The sequence below is a fragment of the Mustela nigripes genome, chromosome 7, assembly GCF_022355385.1.
Source record: "Mustela nigripes isolate SB6536 chromosome 7, MUSNIG.SB6536, whole genome shotgun sequence".
Classification (NCBI taxonomy): Eukaryota; Metazoa; Chordata; class Mammalia; order Carnivora; family Mustelidae; genus Mustela; species Mustela nigripes.
The window spans coordinates 60,928,956-60,952,358 of NC_081563.1; the positions used below are offsets into that span (position 1 = coordinate 60,928,956).

The window sequence follows — 23,403 nt, forward strand, 5'->3', positions numbered from 1 at the left end:
GTCCTGGGATCGAGTCCCGCGTCGGGCTCTCTGCTCAGCAGGGAGCCTGCTTCCTCCTCTCTCTCTCTCTCTCTGCCTGCCTCTCAGTGTACTTGTAATTTCTCTCTGTCAAATAAATAAATAAAATCTTAAAAAAAAAAAAAAGAATAAGACACCTTTTCCTCAACACATTTCCACATGTTGGAAAATTGTCGTAATTGTTAAAAGACACTTTATTGCTGTCCTGTTATAGTAAACATACACATCTCTGATGCCCATGGCGTAGATGGCATTCTGTTCAGTTGCTCACTACACAGGGACAAATGGACATTAAAACCTCTGGGAAGACTAACATCACTAAGAAGTTCATGAATACCAAAACCCAAGCTCTACCATATCTTCATCTCCACCCAGAATCAGTATCATAATTCTTCAGTTAATTGGTTCATTGGCTCTCCAGAGCTTCTGTTTTAAAACTACAGCCCTCTCAGTCTATCATAATCCTGCCTTCTTGTCTCCTTTTATTTCAAGAAAAAAAAAACCCAAGTCATCTGCTGGGAACTCCCCTCAACTCCTGCTCATCAGATTTACACACATAGGTACCAATCTTTTCCTTCTTCCCCATTATCAAAAGTCAATCCTTGCACCTGTGTAATGTTGCCACATCCCTCATCTTCTGAGAATTTACAGCAAGCACTGTGACTTCTCTGTTCTAGTACCATCACTTTCTGTCTCAACTCCTCCAGACCTTACTATTCTCTTCTGGAAAATAGGGAGAACAATAGAACACAGTATATAAGGCAGTTGGGAGAATTAAATGAGTGCTCAGTGCTTGTTGCACAGTATATACAATAAGTTACCTATTATTTTTATGTTTCTGCTAGCATTTACACACATTAGTCTTCTTCCTCATCTAGTCACCCCACCTTCTCTCTAGAGTCCAGTCTTAAAATAGTTTTCTATTTTAATAGTTTCTTATCTCCAGTCTACTGCAACGAGGTTTCAGTGTCCATAATTCCTTCCCTATGACCTCCCGCGTGCTAAATCTAATAAATATTTTGTAGAGTATATTTTAGTTGACTTTGCAGCATTCAACAATTGTCATCTTCATCATTTTTGAGTACTTCTTCTTCAGTTTAAATGGTATCAAAATCCCTCCCCCAGTATATTCTTTTTTTTTTTTAAGATTTTATTTATTTATTTGACAGAGAGAGAGTGCAAGCAGGCAGAGCAGCAGGCAGAGGGAGAGGGAGAAGCAGGCTCCCTGCTGAGCAGGGAACCCAATGTGGGGCTCAATTCCAGGATCCTGGGATCATGACCGGAGCCAAAGGCAGCCACTTTACTGACTGAGCCTCCCAGGCACTCCGCAACACCCCCACCCCCGCAGTATATTCTTTAAACTCTTTGGGGGCATTGTCTCTTCCTCTATTCAATTTTTATTTTTAATTTTTTAAAAGTTTATTTTTTGGGGGAGCGCCTGGGTAGCTCAGTCGGTTAAGCATCGCCTTCAGTTCAGGTCCTGATCCCAAGGTTCTGGGTTGAAGCCCCGTGTCAGCCTCCCTGCTCAGCGGGAAGCCTGCTACTTCCTCTCCCGTTCCCCCTGCTTGTGTTTTTTCTCTTGCAGTCTCTGTCAAATAAATAAAATCTTTAAACAAACAAACAAAAAACCCAAAATAGTACTTGTCATTATTGATCCCCTCTCCCTCTGGTCCTCCTTTAAGTGATCCCTAACTTGGTGAATGGCACCATCATTTACTCAGTTGGACAAATCTCTTATCTGGAGACAGCCCTGATAATATTTTATCTTCTTCCCAAACCCATCAATCAAGTCTTGTTCTTTTCCCCTCCAAAATGTTCTTAGAATGGACTCCCTTTTCTCCATTTCTTTCCTATTACCCTAGTCCAAGCAATCATCTTTCTGTATTATTATTAATAACTCCCAGTTGTTCCTATCTCTAATCTATTCTCTACACATCAGTCTGAATATTTTCTTTTAGTCTGAATATTTTAAAATAAAAACCTGATTGTGTTGCTTATATACTTAAAAGCTTTCTATTGTTTTTTAGGATCTAGATGAAAATCTTAAAGTTTTCAGTGCTCTGCTACGTCTGGCATGGGCCTTCTCTCCCAACTATGTTCTAGTCATATTGGCTTTATTCCTGTTTCTAGAAACAGGCAAGGAATTTTGTCTCAAGGGTTTTCCTATGCTGTTCTCTTTACCTACATGCCACTTCTATTACTTTTCTATAGCTGCTGAAACCAATTACCACAAATATAGTGGCTTAAAACTAAATTTTAACAAACATCATTTTATAGTCCTGTAAGTGAGTAGTCCAACATAGGTCTCATTGGACTATATCAAGGTGTCGACAGGACTGGCTGGGATTCTTTCTGGAGGCTGAAGTGGAGAATTTGTTTCCTTGTCTTTTCCAGCTTCTGGAGGCCACCCACATTTGTTGGCTCATGGCCCACTTCCTTCATCTTCAAAGCCAGGAGTGTTGCATCTTTCCAACCGTTCTTGTGTAGTTACAGCTCCCTTTGCACAAAGCTGGGAATAGTTCTCTCATTTTAAAGCCCCATGTAATAAATTGAGCCCACATGAATAGAAAATAATCTCCCTGTCCCAAGGTCGGTACCTGGAAAGTCCCTTTGCCATGTAGGGTACCATATTCACAAATTCTGGGGATTAAGATATAGACATCTTTGAGGGCTAGGGGCATTATTCTAACTACCGCACTATTTTTTATGACTGCATTGGGCTACAAATACTCTAATAGTAGCTTTAGGGTTTTGTGTTTGTTAGATAACGAAACATCTTACATATCAACAAGTAGGCAGTTGCTAGCACTGATTCAGCTGATCAACAATGCCACCAGGGACTCAGGCCTTTTCTTTTTCCATTTTGCCATCTTCCATGCCTTGGCTTTTGCTTTTTGCCTACAGGTTTATTGTTTCAGGATGGTTGTTGCTTTTCCATATTATCATCATTATTTTCGAGCCAAACAGAAGAGGGAAAAGGGGTGTACCAGATGCTGTCACGATGCTCTGCCCATATCCCTAGTTCTTATCACTTCAGTGTACAGTGGCCAGACTTCCAACTGCGAGTACCTACATTTTTATGCTCTAGGGTTTTCTTCAGCTGCTGAGCCAGGAGAAGCCTACTTTGTGGCCCCACGACCTCTCCTCTAGCAAAAGTCAGTGACTAAGGAGAGTAGATGTACATAACTAGCTTTCCTTGTCCCTTGGAGAAGATGAGTGTTTTTTGGGTAGGATGATTTTAAGGCACATGTTTCTTATTGGTTTGTAGAATTTACCGGGGGTACTAGGCTCTAGTTATTCTTAGGATTAAAGGGATAATGGATCTTTTATTGGATACTTACTCTTCCATTTCCTATCTCACTTCTCCACTATCCTATCAGTTTCTTGGGGTCACATCAAAATAAAACTATTTCCACTTCTGTCCTTGTCTCAGGACCTCTTTGTAGGGAACTGAAATCAAGATGGGCCATCATCACCTTTCCTCCTTCTGTCTTTAAAGCAGACAGTTGGTGCTGTAGTGGCTAGCTTTCAACTAGGAGGTGACAAGACAATATTTAGACGGTGAAATGAAAGGAACAAAGAACTTGGGTCCGTATCTTTGAGCCACTGTACCAACCCTGGACTGGACTGTTTACTGCTTGTTTGTTACGAGAGAAAAATAAGTTCTGTTGTTTAGGTCACTAAAAAAAAATTTTATTTATTGATTTGACAGAGAGATAGAGAGATAGCACAAGTAAGCAGAACGGCAGGCAGAGGGAAAGAGAGAAGCAGGCTCTCCACTGAGCAGGGAGCCCGATGTGGGTCTTGATCCCAGGACCCTGGAACCATGACCCAAGCCGAAGGAAGTCGGCTAACAGTTAACCAACTGTTTAGCCATTCTTAATTCAAAAATTGTTTACTTGCAGTCCAATGTGTCCCCAATACAAATAAACAGAAATAAAGTAATTCTAGAGATTAGTAAGAACTATGAAAGAAATGGATACAGTACTATAATATTCTATTTTTTTTAAAAAAGATTTTATTTATTTATTTGACAGAGAGAGATCACAGTAGACGGAGAGGCAGGCAGAGAGAGAGGGAAGCAGGCTTCCCGCTGAGCAGAGAGCCTGATGCCGACTCGATCCAAGGACCCTGAGATCATGACCTGAGCTGAAGGCAGTGGCTTAACCCACTGAGCCACCCAGGCGCCCCTATAATATTCTATTTTTTTAAGGTTTTATTTATTTTGATAAGGAGAGAGAGTGTGTGAGCACACAAGTAGGGGGAGCAGGAGGCAGAGGGAGAGGGAGAAGGCTCCCCGCTGAACAGGGAGCCCAATGCAAGGCTTGATCCCAGGACCCTGGGATCATGACCTGAGCCAAAGATAGAGACAGATGCTTAACAACTGAGCCACCCAGATGTCCCATCTATGGTTGTTTTTAATTGAGCTGAGTAGTTGTAATAGAAAGCTGGGGTGCCTATAAAGCCTAAAATACTTACTTTCTGGCCCTTTATGGTAAAAGCAATGATCGTTTATGATAATAATACTCTAGATTCTCAAAGCATTTTATTTTATTCTTTTAAAAGATTTGAAAGAGTGAGCGAGCACAAATGGCAGGGGCAGAGAGAATCTCACAGACTCCACACTAAGCGTAGAGCCTGGTAAAGGGCTCCATCTCACAACCCAGTGATCATGAGCCCAGCTGAAACCAAGTCAGATGCCAAATGACTGTGCCACCCAGGCTCTCCTCAAAGAATACTAAATCAAGTATCATTAACGTAACTTTGTAAAGGAAAACAACAACAACAACAAAAACCACACACAACTAGGAAGCAATTATTAAAAAAATTTTTCTTTGAAGATCAGACTGTGTCTTCAATACATCCTAGAAGTACTCTCCACATGTACAGTAATAGTTGTCCTCACTTTCTGTATCAGGAATGTGGTTGGCCACAAGAAATGGAAACCTAAGAATGGCTTAAAGAAAACGGGGCAGACATAACTAGGGGGGGCATGGGGAACTGCTGCTCTAGGATGTATTAGAGACCCACATCTAAATTTTCTGCACTATCAAACTTTATAGTTCGCTTTTATCCTATTTGTGGTTTCATTGTAAAAAACAGAAACAAAAATTAGACAACAGATGCTGTATTACTTTGTATATCAAGACCACGTTTCATGCAGAAAGAAGGGATAAGGGTGAGGACTACTGAATTTGTCCCTTTTTTATTAGTAATGGGCAATTCTTTCCAAAAGATCCACTCTGCAGATTTCTGCTCACATTTCACTGGCAAGGACTCAAACACAGGTTCAGCCCTACCATGACTGTTTTAAACCAGTAACAAGTATTCCTTGGGGGCTTTCCTTCCGGAGTTCCAAGTCTCTAAATGCCACCTGAAAAATAAAACAAAAATTGGGTTTGGAAAGCGTCCCTGTTGGCGGGGAAGAGGGGTGGGTGGGAATGGATGCTGGACGGCCAAGGATTCAAGTCAAGTCTGCAGAAACCCAAGTTTTATAGTAAACATGGGAAAGGAAGATGATGGCAGAATTCTCTCTACAGCTCCAAAGGATCACCTGCTCACCCGCTCATATAGAGCACTGGAGAACAGGTGGGCAGAAACTTCATGCCATCAAACTGGAGCAGCAGAAAGGCAAAGAACACCGGCCCTGGGGTCCTAGCATGGGAAGATGCTGGGACGGGACCTCGATAAAACCTATAGAAGAATTACTACAGCGTCTGAAGAGCTGCTCCGGTTATAGTTCTAAGATTACGTACACTCCCTTTTGGACTATTCAGTCACATCTCCATAAAACGTACTGGATACAGGAATCAGTGAGGATATGAGGAAATATTTTCCTAATGCTAACTAGTTGTTAACCAACTTCAGCAGGGCGTCCCCTTTCCTTCACCTGTTCTTTGTTTTCTCCCTGTCTTAATACCCTGGCGATCTGATCTTCGCTGAGAAGCAGAGTAGCTATTTCAGGTGAAAAGTCCTAGACCGGCAATTGGTGCAGGGCCCTCTCGCGTAAATGCGAGGAGATGCCATGTGAACGCTCTTCACTCCGCCATTTCTAGTCACATCAAGGTGTCTTACTGCTGGAGGACGGATGAGTCTTAGAGTCGAGGGTAGCGATCAACACGCATGCAGGGTTACGCCGCCCGTGGGCTGTTCCCTTCTCACAAAGCCCCGCGGGGAGAGGACCGTGTGCCCCGACCTGGGCTGCAGCGTTGCTCAGGCCCGGCTCCCTTGTGCACCGTGCCTCCCTCATCCCCAAAACCCGAGAGCCGGGAGGGAGAAATCGACGCCAATCCTTCTTCGGGGGCCCGAAGGAAAAATGGCGAAGCGCAAGGGCGGGGAACAGGGCGGCGCGACTGACCCGGCACTCGCTAGGCCACCGTGGGCGACGCCGCGCAATCGCGGGCCGCTCGGTGTCTCCGCCATCTTCTCCTACTCACCCGGACTCCCCCCCGCAGCCACGCTCGCTTCGTGTTTCCCTTCCGGCCGCTGACAGAGATCCGGGCTGGGCGGGGTGGGCGAGCTCGCGGAGGGGGTGGACCGAGGGCGGGGAGGCCGGACGGAAGAGGAAAGGGAGGGCGGCGAGCCGGCCGCGGCGGGGTGTGGAGCGTGCGGCGTGTGTGCGGAGGGAGGGCGGGAGGCGAAGAGAGGGCGGGAGGCGGAGGAATGAGAGCGCGAGGCGTTTCTCGTCGGCCCCTTCGCTCGGGCGGAAAGAGCCGAGCGCAGCCCGAACGCTCTATTAAAATGGCGGCGGCGTCAGCGGTGGCCGCGGCGTCTGGTCGGTGAAGTGACTCTGCTGCTTCTCTCCCCACCCGCCCCCTCCCTCCCTTTCCCCTCCCCCCGTCCTTCCCCCCCTTCCCCGCCGCCGGCGCCTCCGCGCCCCTCCGGCCTGCGCACCTCCCCTCGCCCCCCTCCTCTCCCCCGCCCGCTCCGGGGACCGCCGGCCCCCTCCCCCATACTCCTGCTCTCCGCCCCGTCCCTGCCGCCGCCCGCCCTCGTCGCCTCCCCGCCCCGCCGGCCGGCCGGCCCCCTCCTCCGCCTCTCTCCCCTCCCCCCCGCCGGTCGGGATCAGTCAGAGCGATCCGAAGCGGGGGAGGGGGGGGGCGGCGGCCGAACGATGTGCGAGAACTGCGCAGACCTGGTGGAGGTGTTAAATGAAAGTAAGTAGCCGCGGCGGCGGCCTGTGGGGGTGCACGGTTTGGGGACCCCGCGCAGCTCCCCGGGACTGCCGCGGCCTGTGGGAGGCGACGGCCGAGCCGGGCGGCGTGCGGGCCTAGCGCCCCGGGAAGGTGCGCGGTGGCGCGGCCGCCGAGGCGCCTCGGGCCCAGCCCGGCCCGGTTACCTGGGCGCCCGAGAGGGGGCCGTTCCGGAGCTCCGGCCAGGCCGGGCCTGGGCGGTCTTACCTCTCGGAAAGTTTCCTCATTACAGGTGTCAATTAACGAAGGCACTAATGAGCCTTCGCCTTTTTCGTCCTGCCGGGAAGGTGAAGGGAGGTGGGGTCCGAGGACGTAGCTCTCCTCCGCAGTCCGAACCCTTCGGCCCTCCGGCCGCCCTCTTTGATTTTCAGCGTGCTGCTGAGGAGGCCTCTTTTACCTGCTAATTTTCATTAAACTCCCTAGGAGGAGGTTGCTGGTTTTCCCCTCTCTTGGGGTTGTGTGGGTGTATTAAGCCTTTCTGCCAGTCCTGAAATAGCTGAAAATGAACTGTGGTAGTCATGATTAGAACCTTCATTCCTATTTTTTTTTTTTTTAAGTTAATGATGTTTTTTCTTAGCGTACCATTCGTCGTTTTAATGGTAAATTTTATTAAGGAGAGCACTGTACTACAGATACTATCCCGGGATAGTCATGGCCTGTCTCCTGGAAGGAAAGGCCTTATTCCGTATACTTCTGATTATTAACGACCGTACACTGATACATACATACATACATACACACACACACACACACACACACACATATATTTAAGGCAGATTCTTTTATTTCCGACTCTTGGAAGATAGTATTTGATCCTAGAGAAACAAGCTGTGTTGCAAGTTCACTACTTCTGGGCCCAAAGGCCTAGTTGGTTGAGGTGTATTAGATAAAAGGTTAATTTACAAAAACTTGATTGTTGAGGAAATGATCATTTACAAACCGCTTATGTGGGTTTTGGATTTGTGTTCTATTATTTCCAAAAACTTCCAAACTATTTTCTAATATGATTCTTTAAGACAATGGATTTGTAAAGTGTATCCTCTTGTTTGCGTTTGAATTTTGATTGTGTGTTTGAATTTTACTTCAATAACGCAAGGCAGTAATAAAAGTGGAATGGTTCTAGTTTACTTTGAACTGTGTGTTTACTTTCTGACAGGTGGAAGCAGGTTTTGCACATATTTAGACTGAACTTTCCCAAATTTCTGTTACTCTAAATTTTCCTAGAATTTTAGGGTTATTTGTATTCATTTTGAGATGCTTTTACTTTTGGTACAGGTGGTTTATGATATGGTGATTATGTAGGTGAAGCCCTTCTACTTACTTTAGTAAACTGTTTTATATCTCGTATAAGTTGTGTGATTATGGTTTTATTAGGAAAAGCATATCTTTGCTTTTAATATAGGAAAAACTGGTTTAATAATTTGGAGTTTTAAGTTATTTTGAACTCAATTAGGAAAACTACCCTTAATATAGTATCTAAAGAAACTAAAGTTTGTTAATCTTTATTATCTCTTGAAAAGAGACATGAAAGTTCTTATTGAATTATTTGGGAAACCCCTAGAACTTTGTTTAGAAGCAGTAAAAAATGCAGTGGATTTATGGAAACTTAGAAACGCAGAGAATCTTGAAGTAGAATTGAGCTTTTATTACCTTTAATTGTATGCAGTTAGTGGAACCAGGTTCACAAAATGTGGCCCTGCAGACCCTCTAAGAAATTTGTCTTAATGAACAAATAAGGATTTCCGATTTGTTTATAAGCCAGTGGGCTCTAAAAATACTTAGGACAATTTCTTAATATTTCCTTTAAAGCTCAGTTTAAAAATTTGCTTTCTAAACACTAACCTCATAATGGTGCTTCCTTTTCTTTTTTTTTTTCTAAATTCAGCAATTTTATTGGTAGGTTATATCCGACTATTATAAGTTGTTTTTTTCCTCCCTCTACTTGTAAAATTGTTCTCTTTTATTTTTTTTCTGCAGTTCTTGTATCCCAAACAGAAGAGTTTAAGTCTCTAGAGAACAGAGGGTCTTACTTTATCTCATTATAGTAACGTTTATCCTTCCTGGGTAGAATCCTGATGGGTGGAATCCTGATGGCTGGAACTCGATAAAACCTGTTGAATTGAAGTAGGTTATGGATCTTTTAAAAAATCTTTCTCACAATAACTCTTAAGTCTATACCTTCATTCCCCCAGAGGTTGTGCAAAGATGAGCATCCACTCATCCTTGATTAGAAATTCAGAGTTAAAGTCCCCAAATAATGTGTTCAGAACTCATCTCTCAATATAACTCCCCATGAGATTTTAACCAAAAAAGGAAAAAAAATTACCAAAAACCTATTTCTTATCAAATTTACCAGCACTGGTGAAACTTAAAAGAAGTCTGCCTGGACACACTGGTGTAATGTGAAAATTTTGTGCTTTAAATGAAAGGGTAGACCTAATGCCGGTAGTACTGCTTTATATCTGATATGCGCAGAGGGTTTGATAATGGTAGGGACTTCAAATATTTATTTAAAAATCTGGCACAACATAATTTAGTTAAAATAAAAGTTGGTAACAAAAGATTATAAATAGCTTGTGTTTGTCATCAGTTTTTGGTGAGAGAATTAATATTACCATTTATACCTCTAGTCCTGCTGAGAATTTGAAGCTGTGAACTCTTACCATGGAAACATACAGGTATAAAAGCACACTTTTGCCTGTGGTTTAAGGACCCCACTGCAGCCTGTCCAAGGAGCCAGGCTAAGAACCACATAATAAGGACCCCCACGTCCCCTTTTTAAATAGTCTTGACAGGTACCCTAAAACTTATATTTCTAAATAATGTTTGGCTTTAGTGTTAGAGTAACCAATCTCAAAATACTAACATTTAAGTTTCTCTTTTCCCTTCAGTGCTCTTTTTTTATTTTTATTTATTTTTTTTTTTTATTTTTTTTTTTTTTAAAGATTTTATTTATTCATTTGACAGAGAGAAATCACAAGTAGATGGAGAGGCAGGCAGAGAGAGAGAGAGGGAAGCAGGCTCTCCTGAGCAGAGAGCCCGATGCGGGACTCGATCCCAGGACCCTGAGATCATGACCGAGCTGAAGGCAGCGGCTTAACCCACTGAGCCACCCAGGCGCCCCTGGTGCTCTTTTTTTAATAAGGATCTTTTGAAAGCTTGGATTGTATTTAGTTAATTTGTTTACTGCAGTTTGTGGGTTTGCATTCAGTTTAGGAAATAATTTTAAGTTTATATTCCTGTGTTTATTCTGTTGAATTTGTATATTTGCAGCTTTTCTAGCTATTTTTGTGAACTAGTTTACTAAGTCCAATTCTGGGTGTTGATGAGAAGAGGTTGGAGGTGAAGTTGTGCTTTGGGCCATCATGGTAGCTATCTCAGTAGTAAATTGAGGTCATTATTTCCCTTGGTAAAGTCAGTTTCTCTGAGAGAATGAAAATGGTTTTAAATATAGATTTTGTTCTATGGGTGTGTTTAGTAAATTACAGTTTGCCAAATGTAGCATTTAAATTAGACAATTTATTTGTCCCTCCTCCTTATCTTTGAAGATGGGCAGGAGCAAGTATTGGTATCTAAATTTTAGAGCTAAAGAAATTAAATCTCAGAGAGGCTAAGTGGTTTGCCAGATAAAGGTCACCTGTCACTTGCTTAGTTAATCCTGTCTAAGCTTGAACTCAGGATACTGTGATAACAGTATTTGCAGAATAATTCTGTTTGCATTATTTTTCAAAGCAGAATACTTTATTGAGCAGCTTGTGTTGAGTACTTTATCAGCTCTTTGAGGTAGGTACTCTGTCACCCTTTTCAGATAAGAGAACCAAGATTTAGGGTTTATATAACTTGCTTAGAGTCACATGACTATATTTGGTAGAATCAGAATCTGAACAGGACTTAATCTCAGGTCAGGCTAAAAAGGCCATGCTCTTACAAATTATGCTGTGCTGTGTAAACTTTATGATGATCTGTTTGAATGGAAGACATTATTGTGAGTATACTGTTTGACAGAATAAAATATTAGTATATTTTTATGTATTTTCACAATTTCAGGCATAATGCCATTAATTGTAGTAGGAATTTAAAAGCAGTGGTCCTTAAGTAGCTGAATGGAATCTAAGTATAGTTAGCAATGAGTCCTTTAATAAATTATGCATTTCTAGAGTTTTTAAGTATTATATATTACATATATAATAATATATATATTATTATAAATATATAGGCACCAATTAATTAAATCATTAGTAACAGTATTTTTTGGTTGACCTGTAATGCTAAAATTTGAAGTGATTCATAAAATTGGAAATACGATTTTATAGCACAAAGCGCCAAATTATGAATTATTTACTTGGGGATCTAGTTAAGTATCACTTAACCAATTAGTATTTAAAGTAGTATGCATAATTTCAGTTTGTATGTTTTTATGGTATAACTTAGAGACTAGTACTTTATGGCATTGTCAGTGATAACTGTCAATGAACTTTAGCACAGTATTCATGAAACATGGTAACATTTCTTATATGTTTAATGATAGTGTCTATATATCTGATGTAAAAGTATTCCTAATGTGTAGATAGTGTGTATTAATAATTTTTATATTTTCAGAAAGAGTCAGAAACTTTCCAATAATGTCTTGACCAAGGTCAAAGCGAAACCTCACTAAAGGGGTGGAGCCGCCTCTTTACTTTATTTATTTCTTACTTATAAAGGTTGCATATGCTCATAGAGATACTAAGAATTATAGATCTAATCATCCAGTGATGATTCCTGTTGATTCTTTGAAATATTTGTGGTACACAATTATATTTCTAAGAATGAGATATATGTAGTTTAATATCTAACTTCACCTAATGTTTAATGTTACTAGTTTTTTTTTTTTTTTAAGATTTTATTTATTTATTTGACAGAGAGCGATCACAAGTAGGCAAAGACGCAGGCAGAGAGAGAGAGAGGAGGAAGCAGGCTCCCTGCTGAGCAGAGAGCCCGATTCGGGACTCGATCCCAGGACTCTGAGATCATGACCCGAGCCGAAGGCAGCGGCTCAACCCACTGAGCCACCCAGGCGCCCTAATGTTACTAGTTTTGCCCAATGTTTTGTTTTCTCATTTTCCTTACTAACCTTTCTTGAAAATGTACTTTTTGTTTCTATTGTATTTCATTTTATACGAAATTTAATATTTTCATATTGTGTTTGTTTCCAATTCTTATGTTATAAATAATTCCACACATGAACATCCTGTATATAAATCTTTTAATTACATTACTGTTTTTTTAGATAGATTTCTAGAAGTTATCACTGTGTCAGAAATATAAACATACTTTTGTTTGTATTGTTTACTTGCTGTTCAGAAAAGATACACTGATTTCCACTCTTTAAGTATTGTCTGTACAATATGGGCACTTGTACTGAATATTATCCTTGAAAAGGTGTTATTTTGGCAAAAACTGTAATAGCCAGTTAATAGTAAGTTTAAACACACTTTTTTTGTTGTTTAAGATTTTATTTATTTGACAGAGACACACTGAGAGTGAGAATACAAGCAGGGGGAGTGGGAGAGGGAGAAACAGACTTCCTGCTGAGTGGGGTACCCGATTGTGGGACTCAATCTGGGACCATGACCTGAGCATACGGCAGATGGTTAATGACTGAGCCACCCAGGCGCCCCTAAACGTTCATATTTTCATTGGCTATTTGCATTCTTTAATACATTGCCTGTGTTCTTTTTCAGCTTTTCAGGTTTTAATGTTTTGGGTAATTACCTTACAAGAGTTGCCCATTTATTAACTGTAGCAACTGTTGGTCATATTCACAGCATACATTTTTTCCTGCCCCCTTCCTCCTTTTTAAAAAAAAAAAATTTTTTTTTATTACTTTATTTATTTGACAGAGATCACAAGTAGCAGAGAGGAAGGCAGAGAGAGAGGAAGGGAAGCAGGTCCCCCTGCTGAGCAGAGGGCCCTATGCAGAGAGCCCAGGACTCTGGGATCATGACCTGGGCCTAAGGCAGAGGCTTTAACCCACTGAGGCATCAAGGAGCCCCCCCCACCCCTTTTTTTAAAAAATGTGGTCTCTCTGCACCCATTGTGGGGCTCAAATTCACAACCCTGAGATCAAGAGTTGGATGCTGTGCTGACCAAACTAGCTAGGTGCCCCTTTCCTGTTTTTTTTTTTCTTTCTTTTTTTTTGTTTGTTTGTTTGTTTGTTTTTCCCCATTTGGGTGTTTTTAATTATAGGTCTTTAAAAAATGTTTCATATTGTGCAGCTTCTTCTGCAGTGTTGCCTGTCTAAAACACAGTATATGATTATCATATTATCTACTTAAACTGTCATAATCTTCAGTAGTTGAAGAATAAAATTCTAACTTCTTAACCTGACATATATCATAGCACAATTTGTCTTTTTTTTTTAAATATATTTTATATATTTATTTGACAGAGAGATCACAAGCAGGCAGAGAGGCAGGCAGAGAGAGAGGAGGAAGCAGGCTCCCCGCTGAGCAGAGAGTCCGACGCGGGGCTCGATCCCAGGACCCCGAGATCATGACCCGAGCCGAAGGCAGAGGCTTTAACCCACTGAGCCACCCAGGCGCCCCTATCATAGCACAATTTGACCCAAACTACTTTTCCTAGCTTCAGATCTCACTGTTTTGGTGAGGCCTTCTTAAATCTTTCCCAACCTCTCCTAAAATAACTAATATCCTTTAGTTTATGATATATATGTACATTTTAGCCCTCCTTTTTCTTTTCTTTTTTTTAAATTAACACTTTCCTTGCTGTGTGAAGAACTCCTTAGACTCAGGGGCCATTGTTTTCTTTTTTTCCCAGCCCCCCTAATATAGTGCCTTACAGAGAATAGGTAAATATTTTAGTTAAGGAAAGATTTTTGTAAAAGAAGGATGTGATTGCCTAGTTAAATCAGTATTCTTGGGCCTATAGTCAATAATGACCTATATTTTTTAAAGTAAGCTCTGTACCCAGTGTGGGGCTTGAACTCAAAATTCTGTGAGCTTTGTGTCTGTGACATGAACTTTGACTGAATTACTTTTATTTAGGACTTTATATACCAGGAAAACAATTGGACTTTTTGCTCCTTATTGTGATTAACACCTGTTAATTTTTTTTTTTCCCTCAAATTCCATAGGAGTTAAAACATTCTCCAAATATGTTAATTGACAGTTGATGTGGTGTGAACCTGGCTGCTTCTTGCACTTCCCTTACTGTAGTTGTTGAAGATTGGTTTCTCTTCCTGCTCTAGCTGTAACCTCTTCTAGAAAACTTAGGTTGCTTTTATCTGCTGAAAGAACCTACTTCTCTAGCCATTGCTGATTGGATTCTAGATAGACTCCTGACCTGATGGATTGGTGGGGCTGCTTTTGATCAGTCAAATTTCTCCTCTGTCAGAATGTTTGAAGGGAAGGGCCAAGTATCTGTGAGCTGCTGAAGGAGAGCGGGTGCTTTAGGAAGCTGGTGGGAGGGAGCAGAAACATTGAGGAAATAAAGGCAGTTGTTTGCAGAAGAGAATTGGGACAGATTTGTGGAAACTGTCGACATGAAAGCTCCGTGAAGATATGGAAGCCATGGTGGTTTTCTAGCACTGAAGTTAGAGCTCCTTTGGTGCTGTCTCCCATATATATACCGTTTGAGTTAATGTTCAAGCAAAAGAGTTCTGATTCAAGTAATGTGCCTTGACGAGCTTTCTTGTATTGGAGCATATACCTTGTGATTCATGAATAGGATAATAAAAAGCAGTAGATATGATATAACATAATCATCAGCTACAGCATACTTCAGCCAGAAACTGAGTACTTCATTATAATCTGTCTTAAATTCTTGGAACATGTTGGGCAAGTGTCATCTGTAGTGTTGGTGGCAGGAGAAAGCTTAACTCCTTTCGTTAATTATTTCTCTACCAGGATGTTTAGTCTTTTTCAAAAGAATGCAAGTAGCTTTGTTGTTTCTGGAAAAGAAACCTGCTTTCCCCTCCCTCTCCCCCAGGAAAATCAAATAATGTAGAAAAAAAAAAAAAGGAATATCTGAAACTGCTTATCAAAGAAATTGTCCTTGTTTTAAGAAAATGTCTCGTAAGTTGTTTTTGCTTTCCTTATATATAGCTTTCCTTATACACACTGTTCTTTTTATTTTTTTTTAATATTTTGAGAGGGAGAGTGAGACAGAGTGCACATGCATGAGCGGCATGGGGGGGTAGAGAGAGGAGAAGCAGATTTTGCTGCTGATCAGGGAGCCTGATGGGCTTGATCCCAGTATCCTGGGATCATGACCTTAGCCAAAGGCAGCTGGTTAACTGAGTGAGCCACCCAGGTGCCCCAAAAGCTAATTACATGTTATTCTGTATTTCTTTTTTTTTTTTCTTTTTAAAAAAGATTTTATTTATTTGTCAGAGAGAGAGAGAGAGAGAGAGTGAGTACAGGAGACAGAATGGCAGGCAGAGGCAGAGGGAGAAGCAGGCTCCCTGCTGAGCAAGGAGCCTGATGTGGGACCCGATCCCAGGATGCTGGGATCATGACCCGAGCCGAAGGCAGCTGCTTAACCAACTGAGCCACCCAGGCGTCCCGGCATTTGGGTTTTTTAATTCTTTGTGTTATTGTCTGAATATTACCTGAACATGGTCTGTGAAGTCAGATTACTGAATAGCTCATACAGCACGTCTGGAAGGGAAGTTGACAGTTGTGCTAAAACTTAACAATAGAGCATCAGTATATAGGCTTCATAGTCTTAAAGTGTTTGACTCCTAGGTCTGTGGGACTATTCTAGCAATGTGCTGGTTCTGAACCACCATAAGACAAAATAGGAAAATAGGTATTTTTTATACTGGGTAATTTTGCTGCCAGACTCATGAACCATATTCTGATTACTGAAAGGCTCAGTACCTAATGATGAATGTAGAAGTATAAGAATATGAGCTCAGAATAAATTTAGACTTAAGAAAATGCTAAGACAGATAGGGATTTTGAAGTTGTGTTCAAAACTTCAAAACAAAAAAAAAGTAAAGAATATCATTAAGGGGATAGTGGGCTCACTTTGTAGAGTGGCATAATGGTGGTCAGCAGAAAGTTGTTCTGTTCTGATGGTACCTTGTTTCTATTTTCCCTTTTAACAGGAGTCCCCAAACCTGTAGGATAAATCATATATTAAGAGAGAATCTAATCTGTAGATTTGTGAGGAATAATGAGAGTTTTGTTAGTGGTGTTGAGTTAAAATCTCAAGGTCTGAGCATATTGCATCCAGTGAAGGTGATAGAGCTATGGTTGTATGTGATTGTGAAGCTTTAGCTAAGTTTCCTGGGGAGCAGAAATTGCCAAGTATTGTCTTGGGTTATTTTCCCCCCCTTATTTTGGGAAATAGAAGAGAAACTTCACTACTGTACAGTCACTTAGAGAGTGAAATGATGATAAAAAAATTGGCATGGCACAAAGTAACTTAAACAAATGTCATTTTTTTCCCTTTGCTTTAGAAACCAGTATGATAAAACATGGAAACACTACTATAGGTATGACCTTTTTGATTACATCAGTGTGATTGAATCTGATGTCCTGATGGAGAAGATGAAATGTATTTTTGTTGTCATTCTAGAGGGACTTGACTGGTGGCAAGCCACAGGGTCTTGTCCTTAATTCTTTCCTCTTCAGGATTTTCAGAAATGATCTCTGGTTTAAAAACTGGTCCTTGGAATGGAATTGTCCCTATTTGAAGGGAGTGAAGGAGACTTCAGTACCTCTTCCCTTTTTTTAAAATGAAAAGCTCATTTTGATCTGTTTTATAGATTGGAGTTCTGTGTAAGGTTTCTTTTGGGGAGAACAGGGTGAGCTGCTTGTGCCTGGGTTGCTTAGATTGTTAAGCATCTGCCGTGGGCCAGGACATGATCTTCTGATCCTGGGATCAAGTCCTGCATTGGGTTCCCTGGTCAGTGGGGAGTCTGCTTCTCCCTCTCCCTCAGCCTTTTCCTCCTTTGTTCTTTCTCTCTCTCTTTCTCAAGTGAATAAATAAAATCTTTAAAAAAGCTTGAAAACCATTAATGATAATACATGCTCAAAAGGCAACACAGGCTGAAACTCTTCCAAGTATTACATGTAATGTGTGCATATTATGGGAGGTGGTATTTCAGTGCTTGTGCAGTTAGAATACTGTGTTGAATTGTATATAACACACAGATGATAATTACTTCTGAAGGTATTTGAACATTGTGTAATTTCACATATGTTCATTGAACTTCAGAAACTCATGAGAAATGGAATTATTTAGCCAAGGCTATATAGCTATTAAGTAGCCAAGTTAGGATTAGAATTTAGTTTATACTTCTGCTGAGTGTACCTTTCACCAGTAAACTTGCTTGCAATTTTTTTTTTTTTTTTGAGAAGCTTCACTATGGGAGTTGGAAAATTCATGAAAAGCTGACAAAGGAACTATGGAGAGGTTAATTCTGGTTTAAGTGGATTAGGCAAGGTTTCAAGGAAGGTGGAAGATTGAATTGGGCCTTTAACTGCTTGGAATAGTTGTTGGGAATGAGGGGAGTGGAATGGCTTACCACAATTTGTGATGTAGCCACTGCTAACCTCATTTCCTTGCTTTGCTTCTCTCACAGATGTTATTTGCTGCAATGACGAGCCTTTATATATGCCTGGAATTTATCACCTTACTATGCCTTCAAGTCTCAACCTAAATGTTACTTTCTCAAGGAGGCCTTTCTTGAACATCCATTCTGAAGTATTTCTGGTTCTTTTTTTTTTTTTTTTTTAAATTTAAGTTTATGCATACCCAGCACGCGGCTAAAACTCATGACCCCACGATCAAGAGTTGAACGCTCCTCTGGCTGAGCCAGCCACGTACCCCTGAAGTAGTTCTGATTCTTATCCTTTGTAGCATTTACCACAGTTTAGAGTTAGGTATTTACTTTTTGTTTACTTGTTTTATGTCTTTTCATTTTACAAGACTATAAATTCTGTGGTTGCAGTCATCTGTCATATTAACTAAGTTTCATAGTGCATGTACTAGTAATACTAGGATCAGTACTTGTTAAAATGTGTGAAAAATCTTAAGATCACTGTAGGTGGGTAATGGAACAGAAGACAAGGGTAGGCTGGATGTGGTGGGTTTTCCTGCTTTCTGAATCTACTTGGATATTTTATATACTGTCAATCCTTTTGTGACATTTTGCTTACCATCTTCACTCATAAAAGGGTACTCCACTGATAAAAAAAAAGAAACCCCAATTTTGTCAAAGGGTGTGTCTGTGTGTGTTTTAATTTGTGAATATCCCTTGATATTTACACCCATGTGTTAAAAATGGGAGATGGAGAATTACTTTTTTTTTTTTTAAGATTTTATTTATTTATTTGACAGACAGAGATCACAAGTAGGCAGAGAGGCAGGCAGAGAGAGAGAGGAGGAAGCAGGCTCCCCGCTGAGCAGAGAGCCCGATGTGGGGCTCCATCCCAGGACATTGGGATCATGACCCAAGCCGAAGGCAGAGGCTTTAACCCACTGAGCCACCCAGGCACCCCGGGGAATTACTTTTTGAACCAGGTAGGATTCTGTTGCAAGGACCAGAAGGAAAAGAACAGCTCCTTTGGTGGAAAAGGGATTTTACCCCTTAAGTTATAATTAAGCATTTGAGGTTTTTGTTTTGTTTTGTTTTTTAAGATTTTATTTATTTATTTAACACAGAGAGAGAGATCACAAGCAGGGAGAGAGGCAGTCAGAGAGAGAGGGGAAAGTAGGCTCCCTGACGAGCAGAGAGCCCGATGCGCGGCTCAATCCCAAGACCCTGCGACCATGACCTGAGCCAAAGGCAGAAGCTTAACCCACTGAGCCACCCAGGCACCCCACTAAGTATTTGAGGTTTGTGCTGACTTTGGGTGTGGTCTACTCTTAATCCATGAATTCAGAACGTTATCAAGACTTCATTCCTTTTTGGCTTGTTCTCTGTACTTCCTTGGTTTGACCTCAGTTTGGCCCTTCTCATGGGTAGCAGAAATAGCTACTTCATCATCTTTATACCACACTGTTTGTAAATCATGTTTGTACAACACAGAGGAAAAGAGAGAATCTTTGAAACCTGTATAAAGAACAGGGAAGCTTTTTCCAAAACCTCATGGCGAATGGCATTTTATATATATCATTGCCTTACATGTCATGGGATTTACTGCTGAAGTACTCAGAGTGGGTGGACTTCAGTTGCCTTAAACTAATCATAACCCAGTTCCTGAAACTGATTCCACCTAAACCTCAGCGCTAAAAAAAAATATTTCTCACAAAGAAATTTGGCATGTTGTGACCATGAAGAAGGTGAGATTGTTTCTGGGCAGCAAACACATGGATATCTAGTACATTATGTTACAGTGAAAACTTAATACTTTTTTTGTGGGTTTATAACTTGAAATCAGGGATTGGTTCTCATCCACATTGACCTGTCTGTAATTTCTGAAAGTGATGACAGGTATATAGGTAACCAGTATATAGTTAGTTTGGTGAATTTTCATGTTTTCTGGACATTTGTACATGGATGTGGTATGTGACATTCCTTATTATTTTGGCCTGGAAAGCTTTGTTGAGCGAGGTGTCTGTGCACATCTAAAGTTCTCATGTTCATGGCATATTTCTGGATCTCTGAGTGCCCAGCAATTAGACTTGTTGAAGCCACTGCCGTGGATGCACTTGTGAATGTTGATGGTGTGTTCTAGACAGTCACTATCTTGTTGATGGCAGAATGGCCCTCCTCTCTGCTCTTTATGGGAGCCTTTCTGGTGGGCCCACATTGGAAAGTTGAAAACCATTTTTTTTGAAAACTATTTTTTAAAAAAATATATATTTATTTGGCAGAGATGACAGGCAGAGAGGCAGGCAGAGAGAGAGGGAAAGCAGGCTCCCTGCCGAGCAGAGAGCCTGATGCGGGGTTCGATCCCAGGACCCTACGATCATGACCTGAGCTGAAGGCAGAGGCTTTAACCCACTGAGCCACCCAGGCGCCCCTTGAAAACTCTTTCTTTTTTTTTCTTTTCTTTTTTTTTTTTTTAAAAGATTTTATTTATTTATTTGACAGAGAGAAATCACAAGTAGGCAGAGAGGTAGGCAGAGAGAGAGAGAGGAGGAAGCAGGCTCCCTGCAGAGCAGAGAGCCCGATGCGGGGCTCGATCCCAGGACCCTGAGATCATGACCTGAGCTGAAGGCAGCGGCTTAACCCACTGAGCCATCCAGGCGCCCCTGAAAACTCTTTCTTAATGTTCTATTTACCGAATACATTATTTTGTGTGTCTTTTACCTTCACTTTTTAAAAAAAAAACTTCACTCTTTATTTAAATATGCAATATATTAAAAATTCATTAACGTTTAACATGTGTAAAGCATTTTGCTGGACACAGTGGTAGATAGAGAAATACATTTAGATGTATGTCTCCTCTTAAGGAAGGTTGGAGTCCAGTAAAGATGAGGCAGTAGAATGGTAGTTGAGAGATTGATGTTTGGAATCTGATAGACCTGAATTAAAATGCTATTCCTGTCATTTATTAGATCTCTGGCTTTGGTTAAGTTCCTTAACCTCTTAATTCCTTCTTCCTTACTTGGAAATGAGATGATATTTAATCCTCACAAAATCTCTATCAAGTGTAATTAAGGTAGTAAGATAATAAAATACATATAAACACTTCAAGTGCCAGTGTAAGATAAACTGTGTGTGTGAGAGAGAGAGAGGGAGATGGAGGGAGGGATGGAGGGAGGGACGGAGGGAGGGAGGGAGAGGGAAAGTGGTAAATTCCGTAAGAACATAAAATAGCTGAAGTGCAGTGGGAGGAGTTTAGGTAAGATTGGAGAAAGCTTCATGGAAATTTGATAAAATTTTAGTTGTTCTCTGAGCAACTTTTTTTTAACTGATTAGATTTGGAAAAATGGTCATTTCAGTAAAGTTTAATAGAATAGTAAACATAGTATGACTTTCTTGAAACTTCACAAAGAATTGTCTCTGGTTTATTTTCTTGTATTCCTCAAGGACCTTACTCTTAAGCTATCTCTTTTCCTCCAGTGTCTTACGTTCTCCTGAAGCTTCTGAAATCTGGCTTCTGCTCTTGCTTAAAACTGTACTGTCAGGTCACCAGTGACCACTTTTTTTTTTATAATATCTATAGAAATTTCTATAATTTTCACATTGGCCGGTGCTTTCCCTGTTTCACTTACTTGGTGCTTACGGTTGTGATATATATGATCATCGTAGGAAGTTCTAAAAAAGATGCTGACAGGGGCGCCTGGGTGGCTCAGTGGTTTAAGCCTCTGTCTTTGGCTCAGGTCATGATTTGGGGGCTTGGGATCGAGCCCCACATTGGGCTCTCCAAACTACTTGGTTTCTGCTAGACTTTGGATATTGAGGATTATTGTGTTATTTGTATGGACATAATTGGTTCCTGAATTACAGTAGTGAATGGTCTGTTATTTAGAAAGGATTTTCTCACTCTGAGATCAGATACTCGATTAAATTTTTTCTAGCTTTAATGGATTTATTAAATTTTTAATGTCTAGAATTTATTTTGGTCTAAGTTATGAAGTGGGATCTAACATTAGCTTTTTCAAACTGTTACTCATTGGTCTTCGCATCTTTTGCCCAGTGATTTGAAATGCCACCTTTGTTTATTTATTTATTTTTAAGGGTTTATTTATTTTAGAGAGAGAGAGCGTGAGAGCAAGAGTGTGGGTGAATGGGGTGGGGAGGTGGGGTGGAGGGGGCAGAGGGAGAGAGAGAATCTCCAGCAGATTCCCCCATTGAACATGGTGCTTATTGCAGGGTAGATCTCATGACCCTGGATATTAAGGGTTGGCCATTTAACTTAATGAGCCACGCAGGTGCCCCAACCGTACATATTTATTCACTGTATTCACAGAGTTATGCAACCATCATCACAGTCAATTTTAGAATATTTTCATTACCTCAAAAAGAATCTCCATACCCTTCAACTGTCATTCAAAATCCTCCATCCTCCCACCCTTAAGCAAGTCTGTTTTCTCTATGTATTTGCCTATTTTGAACATTTCATAGAAATGGAATTATATTGTCTTTTGTGACTGATTTCTTTCACTTAGCACATTTTTTTTAAAAGATTTTATTTATTTGACAGAGATCACAAGTAGGCAGAGAGGGGGAAGCAGGCTCCCTGCCGAGCAGAGAGCCTGATGTGGGGCTCGATCCCAGGACCCCAGTATCATGACCCGAGCTGAAGGCAGAGGCTTTAAACCACTGAGCCACCCAGGTGCCCATCACTTAGTACATTTTTAGATTCATCCATGCTGGAGCATGAATCAGTACTTCATTATTTTTATGGCTGAATACTATTTCATTGTATGGTTACAACATATTTTGTTTTGCCATTCATCAGTTAATCAATATTTAGGTTCTTTTTGATATTGTGAATAATGCTTCTGTGAACATTTGTGTAAAAAGTTTTTCTGTTGGGGGAGCCAACTGGGATTGAGCCCTGAATCCGGCTCCCTGCTCAGCAGGGAGCCTGCTTCCCCACTCTCTGCCTGCCTACTTGTGATCTCTGTCAAATAAATAAATAAAATCTTAAAAAAAAAAAAAGTTTTTCTGTTGACTTAGTTTTCATTTCTCTTAGGTCTGTATCGTGGAGTGGTATCATTAGATCAGCTAATCACTGCATTTAACTTTATCAAAAACTGCCAGATTGTTGTCCAAAAGTGCTGCACCATTTTATATTCCCCTCACCATTGTAAAGGTTCTAGTTTCTCCACATCCTCACCAGTACTGGTTTGTTTGTTTTCAAATCAATATTTGTTCCTTTGGTGATTTTTTTTTTTTTTTTTTTTTAATGGATGGGAATACAGAGGCAAACATTTGGTTATTTTGAATATTCTAGCCTTCCTACTGGTTTAAGTGCTATCTCATTGTAGTTTTATTTCTTTTGAGGAAATGACCCTTCAGATCCTTTGCTTAATTTGACAGAGAAATCACAAGCAGGCAGAGAGGCAGGCAGAGAGAGAGAGGTGGGAAGCAGGCTCCCCACTGAGCAGAGAGCCTGATGTGGGGCTCAATCCCAGGACTCTGGGATCATGACCTGAGCCGAAGGCAGCGGCTTAACCCACTGAGCCACCCAGGCACCCCCTTTGCTTACTTTTTAATTGTTATTTGTCTTTTTATTATTTGTATGAGTTTTTAATATATTCTAGACAGAAGTCCCTTATT

At 40.9% G+C, this 23,403-nt stretch overlaps 1 protein-coding gene across 3 annotated transcripts in view; it reads left to right on the plus strand.

The window, feature by feature from the left end:
* The first annotated feature begins 7,045 nt into the window (after positions 1–7,045).
* The window catches only part of USP34 (ubiquitin specific peptidase 34), a 239,199-nt gene continuing 222,841 nt past the window's right edge, over positions 7,046–23,403 (plus strand). For all 3 annotated transcript variants that reach the window (XM_059406010.1, XM_059406012.1, XM_059406011.1), the window contains exon 1: positions 7,046–7,175. In XM_059406010.1, the coding sequence (XP_059261993.1) occupies positions 7,133–7,175 (43 nt within the window). In that variant the 5' untranslated portion in view covers positions 7,046–7,132. The remainder of the gene's footprint in view (positions 7,176–23,403) is intronic.